General features: G+C 40.7%; 1 protein-coding gene across 8 annotated transcripts in view; it reads left to right on the top strand.

The window, feature by feature from the left end:
* The window catches only part of NSD1 (nuclear receptor binding SET domain protein 1), a 164,752-nt gene that overhangs the window by 58,155 nt on the left and 87,877 nt on the right, over positions 1 to 18,720 (top strand). For all 8 annotated transcript variants that reach the window (XM_064376591.1, XM_012466412.3, XM_012466413.2 and 5 more), the window contains one exon: positions 10,009 to 10,144. In XM_064376591.1, the coding sequence (XP_064232661.1) occupies positions 10,009 to 10,144 (136 nt within the window). The remainder of the gene's footprint in view (positions 1 to 10,008; positions 10,145 to 18,720) is intronic.

The following is an 18,720-nucleotide window of genomic DNA, read 5'->3' as shown; positions in this document are numbered from 1 at the left end:
TCTCAGCTCACTGCAACCTCTGCCTCTCAGGTTCAGGCAGTTCTCCTGCCTCAGCCTCGGAGTAGCTGGGATTACAGGCGCTCACCATTATGCCCAGCTAATTTTTGTATTTTTAGTAGACATCAAGTATCATCACGTTAGTCTGGTCTCGAACTCCTGACCTCAGGTGATCCATCCACCTTGGCCTCCCAAAGTGCTGGGATTACAGGCGTGAGTCACCACGGCCAGTCTCTCTCTTTTTTTTTTTTTTTAAATAAAAGCTGAAGTCTCACTTATATTGCCCAGTATGGTCCTGAAGTCCTAGGCCTAAGCAGTCTTCCTGTTTTGGCCTCTGAAAGTGCTGGGATTACTGGTGTGAGCCACCATAACCAGCCCCGATAAGGGTTAAAATTTTTTTGTTTGTTTCTAGTTTGTCTTGGATTCTTGTTATATTGCCCAGGCTGGATATTCTTTTCTTTTAGCACTGTATTTTTTTTTCCCCTAAATTCTTACATTGAATACAACAAAGCATTTTTAGTTGGTGTTGTTTTTAATATATAATGCTATTGCACACAAATAGACTACTGTATAGTATTATAAATATAACTTTTATATATGTATTGTGAAATCAGAGCATCTTGTGATTCACTTTATTGTAATATTTGCATTGTTGTGGTGGTCTTGAAATCAAACTTAGTATTGCCAAGGTATGCTTTTACAAGTTTTTGTGTGAACATGTGTTTTCATTATTCTTGGTTATTGTATACCTAGGAGTAGAATTACTGCATCATATGTCATTCTGTGTTTAAATAAAAAAATTATTTTTAATATTTGTGTGTACATAGGTGTATATATATATGATACAGATAAGTTATTTTGGTACAGGTGTATAGTATATAATCACTTTAGGGTAAATGGGGTATCCCTCAAGGATTTATCCTTTGTGTTACAAACAATCCAATTATACCATTTTTTTTTATTTTACCATGTTGGTCAGGCTGGTCTCGAACCCCTGACCTCGTGATCCACTTGCCTCATCCTCCCAAAGTGCTGGGATTACAGGCGTGATCCACCACACCCGGCTCATTTTAGGTATTTTAAAATATACAGTTAAATTATTATCAACTTTTTGTGCTATCTAATTCTAGTTCTTACTCATTCTTTCTAACTTTTTTTTGGCCTTACTGAATCATCTATTCTTTTGTTTTCATTAACAATCCTCACTTACCTCCTTCCTTCTACTTCCCTTTCCAGCCTCTAGTAACCATTTTTTTGTTTTCTATCAGGAAGAGTTCTATTGTTTTAATTTTTAGTTCCCACAAATAAGTAAGAACACGTGAAGTTTGTCTTTCTGTGCTTAGCTTATTTCATCTAACATAATGATGTCCTGTTCCATCTATGTTGTTGCAAATGATAGGATCTCATTCGTTTTCACGGCTAAATAGCACTCCATTATGTATACGTACCACATTTTCTTTCTTTATTCATCTATTAAAGGCTTAGGTTATTTCCAAATCTTGGCTATTGTGAACAGTGCTGCAGTAAACATGGGAGTACAAATGTCTGTTTGAAATACTGATTTCCTTTCTTTTCTGTATATAGCTAGTTGTGGGATTGCTAGATCATATGGTAGCTCTATTTTTAGATTTTTGAGGAACCTCCAAGCTGTTCTCTAGAGTTGTACTAATTTACATTTCTACCAACAGTGTATGAGGGTTCCCTTTCTCCCCATCCCTGCTACCATTTGTTATTTTCTGTCTTTTGGATAAAAGCCATTTTATCTGTGTGAGATGGTGTCTCATTGTAGTTTTGATTTGCATTTCTCTGATGATGAGTGATATTGAGTATCTTTTCATATGCTTGTTTACTATTTGTATGTCTTTTTGAGTGATTTCTTTTTTCTTTCTTTCTTTTTTTTTTTTTTGAGACAGAGTCTCACACTCTGTCGCCAGGTTGGAGTGCAGTGGCGTGATCTCTGCACACTGCAGTCTCCGCCTCCTGGGTTCAAGTGATTCTCCTGCCTCATCCTCTTAAGTACTACAGTTACTCGCCACCATGTTCAGCTAATTTTTGTATTTTTAGTAGAGACAGGGTTTCATCATATTGACCAGGATGGTCTTGATCTCTTGACCTCTTGATCTGCCCTCTTCAGCCTCCCAAAGTGCTGAGATTACAGTTGTGAGCCACTGTGCCTGGCTGAGTAATTTCTATTCAGGTCTTTTGTCCATTTTTAGGAGAACTTTCATCTGATTGTTATGTATATTTTTAGAGTTGTTGATATCCTCATATATTCTAGTTATTTGTTTTGGGTTTTTGTTTTTTCTTTTGGTGACAGGGTTTCACTCTGTCACTTAGGCTGGAGTGCAGCGGTGCAGTCATGGCTCAGTGCAACCTCTACCTCCCAAACTCACAAAATCCTCGTGGCTTACCCTCCCAAGTTGCTGAAACTACAGGCGTGTTCTACCATGCCTGCTTGGCGTGTGTCACTATGCCTGCCTGGCGTGTGTGTGTGTGTGTGTGTGTGTGCACGCACACGCAGAGATGGGGTCCTGCAAGGCTGATCTTGAATGTCTGGTCTCAAGTGATTCACCCACGTTGGCCTCCCAAAGTGCTAGGATTGCAGGCCTGAGCCACCATGCCTGGCCTTTTTTTGTTTATAAACAAGATTATGTATATATACTTGGCTTGATTTGATGACCTTATTCTTAAATATGGGTAGTTTAAGCTGTGTAAAAGTTTTAGTAGGCTTTGGATATCATATAAATCAAGTATCTAGGCCGGGTGTGGTGGCTGACACCTGTAATCCCAGCACTTTGGGAGGCCCAGGTGGGCAGATCATGGACTCAGGAGATCAAGACCATCCTAGCCAACATGGTGAAACCCAGTCTCTATTAAAATACAAAAATTAGCCGGGCATGGTGGCGCGTACCTGTGGTCCAAGCTACTTGGGAGACTGAGGCAGGAGAATTGCTTGAACCAGGGAGGTGGAGGCTGAAGTGAGCCGAGATGTGCCACTGCACTCCAGCCTGGTGACAGAGTGACACTGTCTCCAAAAAAAAAAAATCTAAACAGATGTGTTTTTGTCTTGTATATTGATGTTGTCTCTTTATAACAACTTAATTTTATGGGAGTTTTTGGTAACTAAAATGAGAACTGAGTCCCTAGAGTTGTGATAATTCCTATAATTGTTATGTAAAGCATTAGTTCTTCCCCCACTTCCCTTGGTCTTTACCTCAATTTGTGTATCACTATACAATCTTAGGCAGTTTTTTAAAAAATCCTGTGGCTGAGTACAGTGGCCCATGCCTGTAATCCCAGTACTTTAGGAGGCCAAGGCAGGTGGATCACTTGAGCTCAGGAGTTTGGGACCAGCCTTTGCAACATGGCAAAACCCCGTCTGTACAAAAAAAAAACATGAATGCCAGGTGAGGTGGCTCATGTCTGTAATCCCTGCCCTTTGGAGGCTGAGGCCAGCGGATCACCTGAGATCAGGAGTTTGATACCAGCCTGGCCAACATAGTGAAACCCTGTCTCTACTAAAAATACAAAAATTAGCTGGGCGTGGTGGTACATGCCTGTAATCCCAGCTACTCAGGAGGCTGAGACAGGAGAATCGCTTGAAATCAGGAGGCAGATGTTGCAGTGAGCGGAGATCTCACTGCTGCACTCCAGCCTGGGCGACAAGAGCCAAGACCCCATCTCAAAAAATATATATATTTATATGTATGTGTGTGTGTGTGTGTGTGTGTGTGTGTGTGTGTGTGTAAATAAATTAGCCTGGCATCTTGGTGCACCCAACTACCTGGGAGCCTGAGGGGGAAGGATTGCTTGAGCTCGGGAGATGGAAGCTGCAGTGAGCTATGATTGTGCCACTGCACTTCAGCCTACATTACATAGGGAGACTCTGCCTCAGAAAAGAAAAAGAAAAAATTGTTGCACTATGGCTGATTTTTAATATTTAGCTCAACTGTTATTTTTGGGTATGTCTGGGAGGAGATGATAACCAAGGACTATATCAATTTACATTAAAATAGAAAGCAACTTAGTTTTATCCCATATGACCAGGAACGTAGGTGAACCAGTTTCGCTTTTTTTGTTTTGTTTCGTTTAATCCTCAGAAGTGCAACATAGATTTGATTCTTACCGATACTAGAAAAATTCATTAGTGAAAGTAAAGGTCCCATCTAAAATTTCTTTCAACATACCTTTTGGCTCAAGAGCCACTTCTTACAGTTGTAGAGATGTGTTAGGCCTTTAATGATTTTAGAGGATTGTAGTGACAAGCTTTTCTGGGTTAGTTTAATGTGAAATGATATGTTACTATCAGTGAAATAAAGAATATGGGCTGGGCTTGGTGGCTCAGGCCTGTAATCCCAGCACTTTGGAAGGAAAGGTGGGAGGATTGCTTGAGACCAGGAGTTTGAGACCAGCCTGGGCAATACAGGGAGACCTTGTCTCTATTAAAAATAGAATAAATCATCTGGGTGTGGTGGCATGTGCCTTTAGTCCCAGCTATTCGAGATGCTGAAATAAACGTGCCATTGCACCCCAGCCTGGGTGACAGACCGAGGCCTTCTCTCAAGAAACAAACCAACAAACAAAAAGAAGTAAAGGATGTGGAAGTTTTGAATCTAGTTAACTTTTAGGTTGTATTTAAACACTTTGCAAACAAATTCTAGTCATATTTATTTCTAATGCAAAAAATATGGTCTTTAGGGTTATTCAGATGGGGGTTTAAATTCTAGTCTTTAAAATTGTTACTTAACCTTTTTTTTTTTTGGAGATGGATTCTCACTCTGTTGCCCAGGCTGGAGTGCAGTGGTTTGATCTCAGCTCACTGCAGCTTCTGCCTCCCAGGTTCAAGTGATTCTTCTGCCTCAACCTCCCAAGTAGCTGGGATTACAGGCACCCACCACCATGCTGGGCTAATTCTTTGAATTTTTAGTAGAGATAGGGTTTCACCATGTTGACCAGGCTGGTCTTGAACTCCTGATCTCCAGTGATCCTCCTGCCTCGGCCTCCCAAAGTACTGGGATTACAGGCATGAGCCACCGAAACCAGCCTATGACTTCACCTTTTTGAGCCTCAGTTTCTTTATCTGCGAAATGGAGATAATGCTATCTTGTAAGGTTGTGAGGGTTACGCTTATTTTATTTTATTTTTTTTGTCTTTTCGTTTTTTTCCTTTTTGTGGAGAACGGGGTCTCGCTATATTGCCCAGGCAGGTCTCGAACTCCTGGGCTCAAGCTATCCTCCCGCCTCTGCCTCCCTAAGAGCTGGGATTACAGGCGTGAGCCACAGCGCCCAGCGGTTGTGAGGGTTAAGCAAGATGTATATTAGTTTTTGGGGTCCGTTGTAACAGAATACCACAAACTGAGTGGCTTCAATACCAGAAATTTATTCTTTCTCAGTTCAGGAAGCTAGAAGTACAAACTCAAGTTGTCAGGACATTGTTTTGAGGACTGTGAGTATGTATCTGTCCCTGCCCTTCTCCTGACGTCTGACTTGAGGCTTTCCTTGGTTTATAGATTGTGTTCTCTCTGTGTTTTCATGTCATCTTCCCTCTGTTTGTGCCTCTTTGTGTCCAGATTTCTCCATTTTATTAGGAAACAGTTGCATTGAATTAAGGCCTACCCTTGTGACTTCATCTTGATTATCTACAAAGACCTTACTTCTAAATACGATCACATTCACAGCTACTGGGTTAGGGAGGGAATATCTTGTGTGTGTGTGTGATGGCAGTGTACACAGAATTCAGCCCAATATCGTATTTAAAAAGGATTAGCTCATTATTTCCAACTAGACCTATAGACATATTAGGAAAAGCCATTCTGAAATCTGCCAATCTTGCCAGTCTAAGCCTGGATGCCATTTTTTTTTTTTTTTTTTTTTTTTTTTTTTTTTGAGACGGAGTTTCGGTCTTGTTTCCTAGGCTGGAGTGCAATGGCACAATTTCGGCTCACCGCAGCCTCTGCCTCCCGGGTTCAAGCAATTCTCCTGCATCAGCCTCCTGAGTAGCTGGGATTACAGGCATGTGCCACCACACCTGGCTAATTTTGTATTTTTAGTAGAGACGGGGTTTCTCCATGTTGGTCAGGTTGGTCTTGAACTCCCAACGTCAGGTGATCCACCCGCCTCGACTTCCCAACGTGCCGAGATTATAGGTGTGAGCCACTGCGCCTAGCTGCCACTTCTTTACTGACATTTTCTCTGATGTCTTTTCCCAAGTGTCTTGGAATCTATAATTATCTTATTTGTCTTTGTGTCTCTTGTTGAGCTTTATACATAGATGTTTACTAAGTTTGTGTGTAATTGAATTATGGGCTTCAAAGGGTTTATTTTGGAGTGTGTCTCTGCAAGATAAAGTTTTTAATCTGGTCTTAAAATCATCTTGCTTTTTTAAACCCTTGTTGTTATTTCCACTGTTTTCATGCTTAGAAGCTTTTCTGTGGTCTGGAATTTTTGCCTGTGTCTAAGTTTATTTATTAAGGTCAGTTGGATTTGTCTATGAATGATAGTATTAATGTGTATTTATGTACATTTATTTTGACTGGGTTTGCGTATATTATTTTATTTGGTCATGTAAATTTTTCAAAATAGAAGAAAGTAAATATGGGTTTGTTAAATTCTTTACTCATGGTACTATCAGTTTAATGAAACTTTGAAATTTGTGTTTCTCCTTGGCCTTGTTATTTAAAAAAAAATTTTAAGTTACCATTATTGCTTCAGCAAAGCTTCTAATGGATCATACAGTGTATATATGACTGTGTTATTATCTTCAAGATATAATATCTGCACTTAGCCTGTTTCATAGAGTTGTCATAGCATAATTTGTTTGATTATATAGATGAGAGGTTTCTCTGTTGCCCAGGCTGGCCTTGATGCCTAGCTTCATCTCCTTATGTGCCAGGACAACAGGCCTGATCCACCATGGCTCACAGCAAAATTTTTAAAAACAGATTTCTTGGTGGATGTTAACTTTTGTCATTAAAAAAACAAAAACAAAAACTTCTTTAACAGCTTGGGCAACATGGTTATATCCCATCTCTACCAAAAATACAAAAATTTGCCAGGCATGTGGGTGAGCATTGGAATGCTGAGATGGGAGGATGGCTTGAGCTCAGGAGGCGAAGGTTGCTGTGAGTGAAGATCACACCATTGCACTCCAGCCTGAGAAGCAGAGTGAGAACATCTCAAAAAACACACAAAAAACCAACCAAACATAAAACCTGCTTTAAATATCTTTTTCTATAATTATTTTACTTTGAATTATTTTGGGGGGTTAAAATACTGGGAGCTAAATTACTAGTTATTCATTTTGATGGTCTGTTATAGAGCAGATGTTACTTTCCCCGTTTTGTGGTTTAGGAAACAGGCCAAATTAACTGACTTTTTGAAGGTGATACAGTTTGCGATGGAGTCAGAAGAGAGGATTTATTACTGCTTTCTCTGGTTCTGTGGTTCTGGCTATTGTCCTTACCTGATACCACTGACATTCTTTTTCCTCTATCTATTGAATGCATGTATTTTATAATTGTACTTCCAAAAATACAGTGTAATCATTTTGTAGTAGTTCTTTGAGGAAAAGACAGAACTGATACTATGTGCCAGATTGGTTATGGCTATATTTGTCGTAAAGGATATAATAATCTTGAGATTTTATTGCTATTGGATAACAAGACAGTGGTTTAAGAATTTAGGCTCTGGAGTTGTATCTCCCCAGGTTTTAATCCTTGGTTGGGTCACTTAATAACTATGTAACCACAGGAATGTAGTAAAATATCGATAATAATGTATCTACTTTTAAGAGGAGCAGTGCCTGGCTACATCATTACTTAATGTATTTAAAGTCATTTAGGACTTGAATAAATAAGCAAGTTCCATATATAGCAGTGATTGCCAAATATATAATTTTATTTAAGTAATCAAAAATCAAATTATATATTAAATTTATGGGACCCTACTCAGATTGTACTTTTCAGTACAGACAAAATATTTGTCTTTGCCATCGATTCTTGGCATTTTTTAAAGTTTCAAAGTCAACTAACTTTGAAGTCATACTCTTTTTGATAATTTACAGATTGATAACCATCAAAATGGTCCCTTAGGTTTTTTTAAAGACAGGATCTTGCTCTGTAGCACAGGCTGGAGTGCAGTGGGCATGAACATGGTCCACTGCAGCCTCAAACTCCTGGACTCAAGCAGTCCTCCTACCTCAGTCTCACTAGTAGCTGGGAGTACAGGCACGAACCACCATGCCCACCTAATTTTTTAAATTTTTTGTAGAGATGGGGTCTCACATGTTGTCCATGCCGGTCTCAAACTTCTAGGCTCGAGTGATCCTGTTGGCTAAGCCTCCTAAAGTGCTCAGATTTATAGGCAAGAACATCTGACCCCCTTAGGGCTTTTTATTTTCCTCTTTTTCTTTTGAGACAGAGTCTAACTCTGTCGCCCAGGCTGAGTGCAGTGGCATAATCTTGGCTCAGTGTAACCTCTGCCTCTTGGGTTCAAGTGATTCTCATGCCTCAGCCTCCTGAGTAGCTGTGATTACAGTCGTGTGCCACCGTGCCCTGCCAATTTTTGTATTTTGTTCTCTTTTTAGCAGAGACAAGTTTTCACTGTGTTGGCCAGGCTGGTCTCAAACTCCCGGCTTCCAGTGATCTACCCACTTTGGCCTCCCAAAGTGCTGGGATTACAGGCATGACCCACTGTGCCTGGCCCCTTAGAGCTCTTTATAAGAAAGTAAGATGGGTCAGGCAAGGTGGCTCAGGCCTATAATCCCAGCACTTTGGGAGGTCAAGGCGGGCAGATCATGAGGTCAGGAGATTGAGACCATCCTGGCTAACACGGTGAAACCCTGTCTCTACTAAAAATACAAATAATTAGCTGAGCGTGGTGGCATGTGCCTGTGGTCTCAGCTACTTGGTAGGCTGAGGCAAGGAGAATCGCTTGAATCTGGGAGGTGGAGGTTGCAGTGAGCTGAGATTGTATCATCACTGCACTCCAGCCTGGCGACAGAGTGAGACTCTGTCTCAAGAAAAGAAAAAAAAAGAAAGTAAGATGTAATTTTGTTTTATTTCCTAGTAGCTGTATATACATGAGGAACTAATCCCAGTTTTTTTTTTTCCTTTTTTTTTTGAGACAGAGTCTCGTTCTGTCACTCAGGCTGAAGTGCAGTGATACAGTCTCAGCTCACTGCAGCCTCTGCCTCAAAAACTTCTGCCTTGTGAATTCAGTCGATTCTCCTGCCTCAGCCTCCCAAGTAGCTGGCATTACGGGTGCCTGCTAACACGACTGGCTAATTTTTGTTTTTTTGTAGAGATGGGGTTTTACCATGTTGGCCAGGCTGGTCACAAACTCCTGACCCCAGGTGATCCACCCGCCTTTGGCCTCCCAAAGTTCTGGGATTACAGGTGTGAGTCACCGTGCCCAGCCAATCCCAGTATTTTTAGTGAGATTTAACTTCTGTGAGTATCTAGAAGAATTCCTTGCTATTTTCTCTGAGGTTTATGTCTGAAAGAGAGTGTTAGCTGGGACTACAGGTGTGTGCCACCACTCCTGGCTACTACTATTGTTTATATGGTAATAGAAATATTAGGTTGAAAAGTATGTAGAATATCACATGCAGAAGGGTCTGAAGTCTCATTTCTATAATTTTTTCTCCATTTTTTTTCCCCTTCATGTTTTGATGCAAGGACTGGATCAAGGATATCTTTTCCTTGGAATGATTTTCTTTATTGTATTTGTTTTTAGTTCTTTAAAAATAAAACCAGCTTAATTTTATTTCAAAATACAGATAGACTCAGTATATGAAACAATTATAGTTGAGAACTGTTACTGTATAAAGGGCTATGTTATGAACAATTAAGATGAAATAATTTAGTTGTACTTATTTTTAATTCTTTTTAGGCCAGAGTGTGTTCATCCTCAATTTTTCATATGTTACTTTTTCAGAAGGCTAATAGGAATGATAATACTGTTTCAAAAGATTTTGATTCTTATCGATGCCCCATGTTTTGTCTGTCTAAAGTGTCAACCCAAGAAAAAGTCTACGCCACTGAAGTATGAAGTTGGAGATCTCATCTGGGCAAAATTCAAGAGACGCCCATGGTGGCCCTGCAGGATTTGTTCTGATCCGTTGATTAACACACATTCAAAAATGAAAGGTAATTCTTGAAGTGATTATACATGTTAAAGGCAGTTGCCTTTATTATAAATCAATTTTTGTTACATTTAGTAATAATCTTTATTTTTCTTGGAGCATTTTGTGAATGAATTGATATTACATATTTTTATCTTTCGGGATTTTGAAGTTTGTTTTACTCTATGATTTAAACATTTTCTCTCTCTCTCTTTTTTTTTTTTTTTGAGATGGATTCTTTCTGTTGTTGCCCAGGCTGGAGTGTAGTGGCGTGATTTCAGCTCACTGCAACCTCTGCATCCCTGCTTCAAACGATTTTACTGCCTCAGCCTCCTGAGTAGCTGGGATTATAGGCGCCAGCCACCACACTCAGCTAATTTTTTTTTTTTGAGATAGAGTTTCACTCTTTTTTTTTTTTTTTTTGAGACGGAGTTTCGCTCGTTACCCAGGCTGGAGTGCAATGGCGCGATCTCGGCTCACCGCAACCTCTGCCTCCTGGGTTCAGGCAATTCTCCTGCCTCAGCCTCCTGAGTAGCTGGGACTACAGGCACGCGCCACCATGCCCAGCTAATTTTTTGTATTAGTAGAGACGGGGTTTCACCATGTTGACCAGGATGGTCTCGATCTCTTGACCTCGTGATCCACCCGCCTCGGCCTCCCAAAGTCCTGGGATTACAGGCTTGAGCCACTGCGCCCGGCCTGAGTTTCACTCTTATTGCCCAGGCTGGAGTGCAGTGGTGTGATCTTGGCTACCGCAACCTATACCTCCTGGGTTCAAAGTGATTCTCCTGCCTCAGCCTCCCGAGTAGCTGGGATTATAGGCATGCGCCACCATGCCTGGGTAAATTTGTATTATTAGTAGAGCTAGGGTTTATCCATGTTGGTCAGTCTTGAACTCCCAGTCTCAGGTGATCCACCTGCCTTGGCCTCCCAAAGTGCTGATTACAGGCGTGAGCCACTACACCTAGCTGATTTAAACATTCTCAATTATTCTGTTGATGCCAGGAAGGTGTTAGATTATTTCTCTAATGTTTGCATTGTCCAGAATCATCTTTCAGTATATTTGCATGTTTCAACTTTAATCTTGGCAGGTTTGAATCATTTTTGATAATATAAAATCTGAAACATTGGAAATGGTTCTTATAAATAATTTTGAAGTTTAAAATTTTGATTTGGAGTATTTCCTAAATGCTATGGTTTGTTTTTCAGTTGATCATTGTGTTTGACTCTCAGGTACCTTACTTTCAAACTACTCTGAAGGATGGGGCTGAAACTTGCTTTGTCACCCAGGCTGGAGTGCAGTGGCACGATCTCAGCTCACTGCAACTTCCATCTCCTCGGTTCAAGCGATTCTTCTGCTTCACCCTCCCAAGTAGCTGGGACTACGGGCGCTGGCCACCATACCCGGCTAATTTTTGTATTTTTAGTAGAGACAGGGTTTCACCATGTTGGCCAGGCTGGTCTTGAACTCTTGACCTCAGGTGATCCACCCTCCTCGGCCTCCCAAAGTATTAGGATTACAGGCCTGAGCCACTGTGCCCAGCCTGAAACTTGATTTGAGCTGTCCTTTTTTTCTAGATTAGGATGACAGTTATTTTATTTTAGTTTTAATATATGTATTTTAGTTCCTGAAAGTCATATGTTGATGAGATTCAGAAAAATTAGCTTACTCTCTGCTTTGCTATGATCTGTCACATTCTTCACTCCTTTTAACAGGCAACCAATTGATATTAAATTTTTTTTTTTTTTGAGACAGAGTCTCAGTCTCCCTCTGTGACCTAGGCTGGAGTGCAGTGGCGTGATTTCGGCTCACTGCAACCTCTGCCTCCTTGGATCAAGCAGTTCTCTTCCTGCCTCAGCCTACTGACTAGCTGGGATTACAGGCGTGTGCCACCATGCCCAGCTAATTTTTGTATTTTAGTAGAGACTGAGTTTCACCATATTGGCCAGGCTGGTCTCAAACTCCTGACCTGAAGTGATTTGCCTGCCTCAGACTCCCAAAGTGCTGGGATTACAGAGTGAGACACTGCACCTGGCCAATATTAATATATTTTTATATTCATAATGTTTTTTCATGTAAATTATATTTTTATTTACGTCACTAAATATATAATTCTTAGTCATCTTTCACGTAGTTTCACATAGAACACTGTATTTTGCAGCTTACCTTTTCTACTTTGTGGAGATTTTTTTCATATTTTTATTATTTATTTATTTTTTGAGACAGGATCTTATTCTGTTGGCCCAGGCTGAAGGGTAGTGGCGTAACCCTGCCTCACTGCAGCCTTAATCTCCTGGACTCAAAGAGTCATCCAACATCAGCATCCTGAGTAGCTGGGAGCACAGATGTGTGCCACCACACATGTGGTCTTTTTTTTTTTTAAAAAGGATGATTTCTCCGAAGTAGAATTCCTGGATTTGATTTTATATTTTGAATACTGAGGTGCCCAAAGACCTTTATAAATTTTAGCGTCTTGGCTGGGCACAGTGGCTCACATCTGTAATCCCAGCACTTTGGGAGGCTAAGGTGGGCAGATCACCTGAGGTCAGGAGTTCAAGATGAGCCTGGCTGACATAGTGAAACCCTGTCTCTGCTAAAAATACAAAAATTAGCCAGGCATGTTGTCATGCTGCTATAATCCCAGCTACTGGGTAGGTTGAGGCGGAAAAATTGCTTGATCCTGTGATGCAGAGATTGCAGTGAGCCAAGAGCACACCACTGCACTTCAGCCTGGGTGACAGACCAAGACTCTGTATGTAAAGAAAAAATAAATTAGTGTCTTAAAAATTTGATACCTTCACCAGGCACAGTGCCTCATGCCTATAATCCTAGCACTTTGGGAGCCTGAGGTGAGAGGATGGCTTCAGCCCAGGAGTTTGAGACCAGCTTTGGCAACATAATGAGACCCTTTCTTTTTAATAAAAAAAAAAAAGTTGGTACCTTATCCTCTGTTACCCTTTTGTATATTTAAATTCTACTAGTAGAAAACTCTTAGTCCTCCTTTTCTAACCTTCCCTGTCCCTATGACTGCTGGTTTCTTACTCATTAGGGTGTCTCTTTCTCTCTTTGTCTCTCTTTTGATTAGGATCTCGCTCTATTGCCCAGGCTAGAGTACAGAGGTGCAATCATGGCTCATTGCAGCCATAGCTTCCCATGGTCAAGTAATCCTCCCTCCCGTGCCTTCCAAGCAGCTGGGACTATAGGTATTCACCACTATGCCCGGCTAAGTTTTTTATTTTTTGTAGAGATGGGATTTTGCCTTGTTGCCCTGACTGGTCTCAAATTCCTGGGCTCAAGGGATCTGCCCCCACCGGGCCTCTCAAAGTGATTGGGATTACTGGCGTGAGCTCCCGCACTCAGCCTGTTTATAGTGTTTCTTATGCACACTAGTTGAGTCCATGCTATTTATTTGACAATAGTAGGTACCTTGTATAGCTTGAGTACTGTGCTAGGTTTTGGGATCCGTTAATGGGCCATACATCAATACTGCTTGCTCTCGTGAGAAATTTGAATCTAGTAAAAGGAACAAGACATGACCTGATCTGTTCATTTTAAAAGTTCCCTGTGACTGGAGTGTTGAACATGGGTTGGAGGGGGACCACAAATAAAAAGACAGTTAAAGAATCATTGTGGTGATTATGGTGTGATGAAAGTTGTGAGTAGAAAATAAAAACAGGTTAGGAGATAAAATGCATCTGATGTAGTAATGGATTGGATAATGTGGAGTGAGGGAGAAAGAAATCCTGTGACTTTCAATTCTTAGGTTTCCATATTGCAGGATGGCTCCCACGTTTTTAGCTTCAACACTAGATGGATGAACAGATTGTCATTTACTGAGAGAACACTGGAGTATCTATATCTCAGAAATGACATATCCTTGTTCATATTAGTTGGAGCCATGAGCAAGGCATAGGTAAGATGGATGGCCTTGGGACAGAAGATACTGTGAGACAAAAGGTACACTTAGGAAGATAGCATTTGATGTCTATATGGAAGAGACTGAGGTTGTAGAAAAAGAATGATGAAAAAGAATAAGATGAATCAGAGATGAAAGAGGAAAAGTAACAGAATGTGGCTAGAGTACATTAGTATGTACTGGGGGTATTGTTCTAAGATTCTCAGTTGATGCCTGAAACTGGATAGTACTGAATCCCATATATGTAATGTTTTCATCTATATCTGTATCTATATCTATGATAAAGTGTCATTTATAAATTGGGTATTGTGGCCGGGTGTGGTGGCTCACGCCTGTAAAGCTAGCACTTAGGGAAGCTGAAGCGGGCGGATCACTTGAGGTCAGGAGTTGAAAACCACCCTGGCCAACGTGGTGAAACCCCATCTCTATTAAAAATGCAAAAAAAATTAGCCGAGCATGGTGGCGGGCACCTGTAATCCCAGCTACTAGGGAGGCTGAGGTAGGAGGATTGCTTAAACCTGGGAGGCTGAAGTTGGAGTGAGCTGAGATCATACCACTGTAGTCCAGCCTGACCAATGGAGCAAGACTCCATCTAAAAAATAATAATAAGCAAATAAAAAATAAATTGGCTTTGTAAGAGCCCAACACTAATAATAAAACAACAATGATACTGTAATAAAAGTTACTGGAATCTGTCTCCTACCTTTGACCCCAATAGCTTATTGTACTGTATCACAGGTAACTGAAACCATGGAAAGTGAAGCCACACATGAGCTGAGATCACTCTAGTTTAAGAAGGACAATATGGTCAATTTTGCTGAGTGTTCCCTAGAGAGCAAATAAAATGTCCACTAGGGATAAGAAGGTGGAGATAACAAGTACCTTTTTTGTTGTTGTTGGTTTGATTGAGGTAGAAGTTAGATTGGACTGATTTGAGGCAATGGAGACAGAGGCAGAGAAGGGAGGATCCTATAGGCAGATAAATGTATAGGATCCAGAAGGATTTTAATTTTTTGTTATTTTTATTTTTATTATTAGTCTTATTTTTGAGGAAGAGTCTTGCTCTGTCACTCAGGCTGGAGTGCAGTGGCACAATTATAGCCCACTCCACCTTCTGCCTCTCAGGCTCCAGTGCACTAGTAGTGCTTCTCCCACCTCAGCCTTCTGAGTCGCTGGGACCACAGGTGTGTGCCACCACACTCGGCTAATTTTTGTATTTTCTGTAGAGACAGGATCTCCCTGTATTGCATGAACTTGTCTTGAACTCCTGGGCTGAAATGATCCTCCTGCCTTGGCCTCCCAAAGTGCTGAGATTACAGGTGTGAGCCACTGCTCCTGGCCAGCAATTTATTTTTGGCTATAGAGACAGAGAAGTTTCAAGATCAAGGTGTTAGCCAATTTGGTTTCCCAAGTTGCTGGGTCCTCTTATGGCGGAGAGAGAAAGTACTCACTCTGGCATCTTCTTATAAAGAGACTAGTTGCATCATGAGGTCCCCTCCGTCATGAGCTCGTCAAAATCTAATTACTCCAAAGCCCTTACCTGTAAACACCAACATATTGGGGTCATGAGCTCGTCAAAATCAAATTACTCCAAAGGCCTCACCTGTAAACACCAACATATTGGGGTCAAGGCTTCAGAATAATACATTTCAGGAGGGCACATTTAGTCTGTAATAGCCCTTTTTCATCCTTCTTGAATGCCAGTCTTACTAACTCTGAGTTTTAAATTGTCCTCTGTAAACTAAATCAATATCTGTAGTGCTAGTCTTTATCCAGGCTTTAGATCTATATACCCAACTCCATATTTGAAGTTTTCACCAGGATATCAATTAGAAAATATATTCATCACTATAAGGACACATGCACACGAATGTTCATTGCAGCACTGTTTACAATAGCAAAGACCTGGAACCAACCCAAATGCTCATTGATGATAGACTGGACAGGGAAAATGTGGCACATATACACCATGGAATATCATGCAGCCATCAAAAACAATGAGTTCGTGTCCTTTGTAGGGACATGGATGAACCTGGAAACCATCATTCTCAGCAAACTGACACAAGAACAGAAAATCAAACACTGCATGTGAAAAAAAAAAACAAAAAAACACTGCATGTTCTCACTCATAGGTGGGTGTTGAACGATGAGAACACATGGATGCAGGGAGGGGAGCATCACACACTGGGGTCTGTCAGGGAGAAATAGGGGAGGGACGGTGGGGTGGGGAGTTGGGGAGAGAGAGCATGGGGAGAAATGCCAGATATAGGTGACGGGGAGAAAGGCAGCAAATCACACTGCCATGTGTGTACCTATGCAACAATCTTGCATGTTCTTCACATGTACCCCAAAACCTAAAATGGCAATTAAAAAAAAAAGAAATAATAAAAAAAAAGAAAATATATTCATCACCCTAACATAGAACCACATACTCTTTAGCTACCTCTGTCTGCATCTTACCCCACCCATATGTGTTTGCCTTAAGCAGCCACTAATGTACTTTCTGTTTCTGTAGATTTGCCTATTCTGGACATTTCATATATAGAAGGTCCCTGACTTGCAACGGTTCAAGTTAGAATTTTTTGACCTTACAATAATGTGAAAGCAATATACATTCAATAGAAATGGTACTTCAGGTTACCTATATAGCCATTCTGTTTTGCACTTTCAATGTAGTATTCAGTAAATTACATGAGATATTCAGCAATTTATTTTAAAATTGGCTTTGTGCCAGAAATTTTGCCCAGCTATAGGCTAACATAAGTATTCTGAGCATGTTTAGGGTGCTCTAGGTGTATCAAATGCATTTTCTAATTATTCTTTATTTTTTTATTTTTATTTTTTGGAGGCAGGGTCTTGCTTTGTAGCTCAGGCCGGAGTGTAGTGTCATGATCTCAGCTCACTGCAACCTCTGCCTCTTGGGCTCATGTGATCCTCCCGTCTCAGCCCCAAAGGTAGCTGGAACTACAGGCACACGCCATCATGCCCAGCTAATTTAAATTTTTTTTTTTGTAGAGACAGGGTCTTCCTGTAGTGCCCATGCTTGTCTTGAACTTCTGAGCTCAAACAGACCTCCTACCTTTCCCTCACAAAGTGTTCGGATTATAGGTGTGAAGCCACTGCGTCTGGCCACCTTTCATTTTCAACTTAATATTTTCAACTTATAATGGGTATGTCATGAAGCATCTGTGATTCGTTTATAGATTTTCCACAAATTTGTGGTGCTTCTCAACTTAACAATGGACATAGGTTCCCATTAGCAATGCATTGGTTCTGATTTTTCCCATATCTTCACCATTGGTAATTTGACTTTTTAAAAATGGACAAAACATAATTTAATGTTTTATGTTTTATGTTTTATGTTGTTGTTGTTTTGAAATAGAGTTCCTCTCTGTTGCCCAGGCTGTGGCAGGATCTCAGCTCACTGCAACCTCTGCCTCCTGGGTTCAAGTGATTCTTCTGCCTCAGCCTCTGAATTAGCTGGGATTATAGGCAGTTGCCACCACAGCTAGCCAATTTTTGTATTTTTAATAGAGACCGAATTTCACCATGTTGGCCAGGCTGGTCTTGAACTCTTGACCTCAAGTGATCCACCCACCTTAGCCTCCCAAAGTGCTGGGATTATAGGTGTCAACCAGCCACTGCAGCCAGCCTTAATACTTTCATTGTTATTATTATTGTTTGCTTATTTTTTATATACATATTTTTAAATTAAAAAAATTTTTTTTGAGATGAAGTCGCACTCTGTTAACCATGCTGAAGTGCAGTGGCATGATCTCGGCTCACTGCAACCTTTAGCTCTCATGTTCAAGTGATTCTCCTGCCTCACCCTCCTGAGTAGCTGGGACTACAGGCTTGTGCCACCACACCTACCTAATTTTTGTATTTTTAGTAGAGGCTGGTTTTCACCATGTTGGCCAAGCTGTTTTCAAACTCCTGACCTCAAGTGATTTGCCCCCTTCGGCCTCCCAAAATGCTGGGACTACAGACCTGAGCCACCTTGCCTGGCCTAATGCTTTCATTGTTTCAAGTAGGTAGTTCAGTAGCATTAAGTATATTCACACTGTTATGTAGCCATCACCACTATTCATCTCCAAACTCTTTCATCTCCTAAATTGAAACTCTATACCCATTTACCAACATCACCCTAGCCCTTGGCAACCACTGTTCTGTGTTCTTTTTTTTCTCTATAAATTTGACTATTTTAGATATCATATATAACTAGAATCAGACATTTGTCCTGTTGACTCCTTACTTCACTTATCATGTCTTCTAGGTTCACCTATGCTATAGTATGTTTCTGAATGTCTCTCTCTCTTAATTTTTTTAAAAGGCTACCTAATATTTCATTGTACTGTAAATATCAGATTTTGTTTTTCCATTCATCCATCAGTGAACATTTGGGTTGTTTCCTTTTGGCCAATCTGAACAGTGTTTCTATAAATGTTATATAAGTATCTATTCTTTTGTGTTTGTTATTTTTTTTTAGATGGAGTTTTGCTCTTGTTGCCCAGGCTGGAGTACAATGAGGCGCAGTCTCGGCTCACTGCAACCTCTGCCTCCTGGGTTCAAGCGATTCTCATGGCTCAGCCTACCACGTAGCTGGGATTACAGATGCCCAACCACGCCCAGCTAATTTTTGTATTTTTGATAGAGATGGGGTTTCGCCATGTGTTGGCCAGGC

Source organism: Aotus nancymaae, unplaced genomic scaffold, assembly GCF_030222135.1.
Source record: "Aotus nancymaae isolate 86718 unplaced genomic scaffold, 86718_ANA_hifiasm-v0.15.2.pri h1tg000015l_1, whole genome shotgun sequence".
Lineage (NCBI taxonomy): Eukaryota > Metazoa > Chordata > Mammalia > Primates > Aotidae > Aotus > Aotus nancymaae.
The sequence above is the reverse complement of the archived record's forward strand: the minus strand, read 5'-3'. Positions and strand labels throughout refer to the sequence as shown.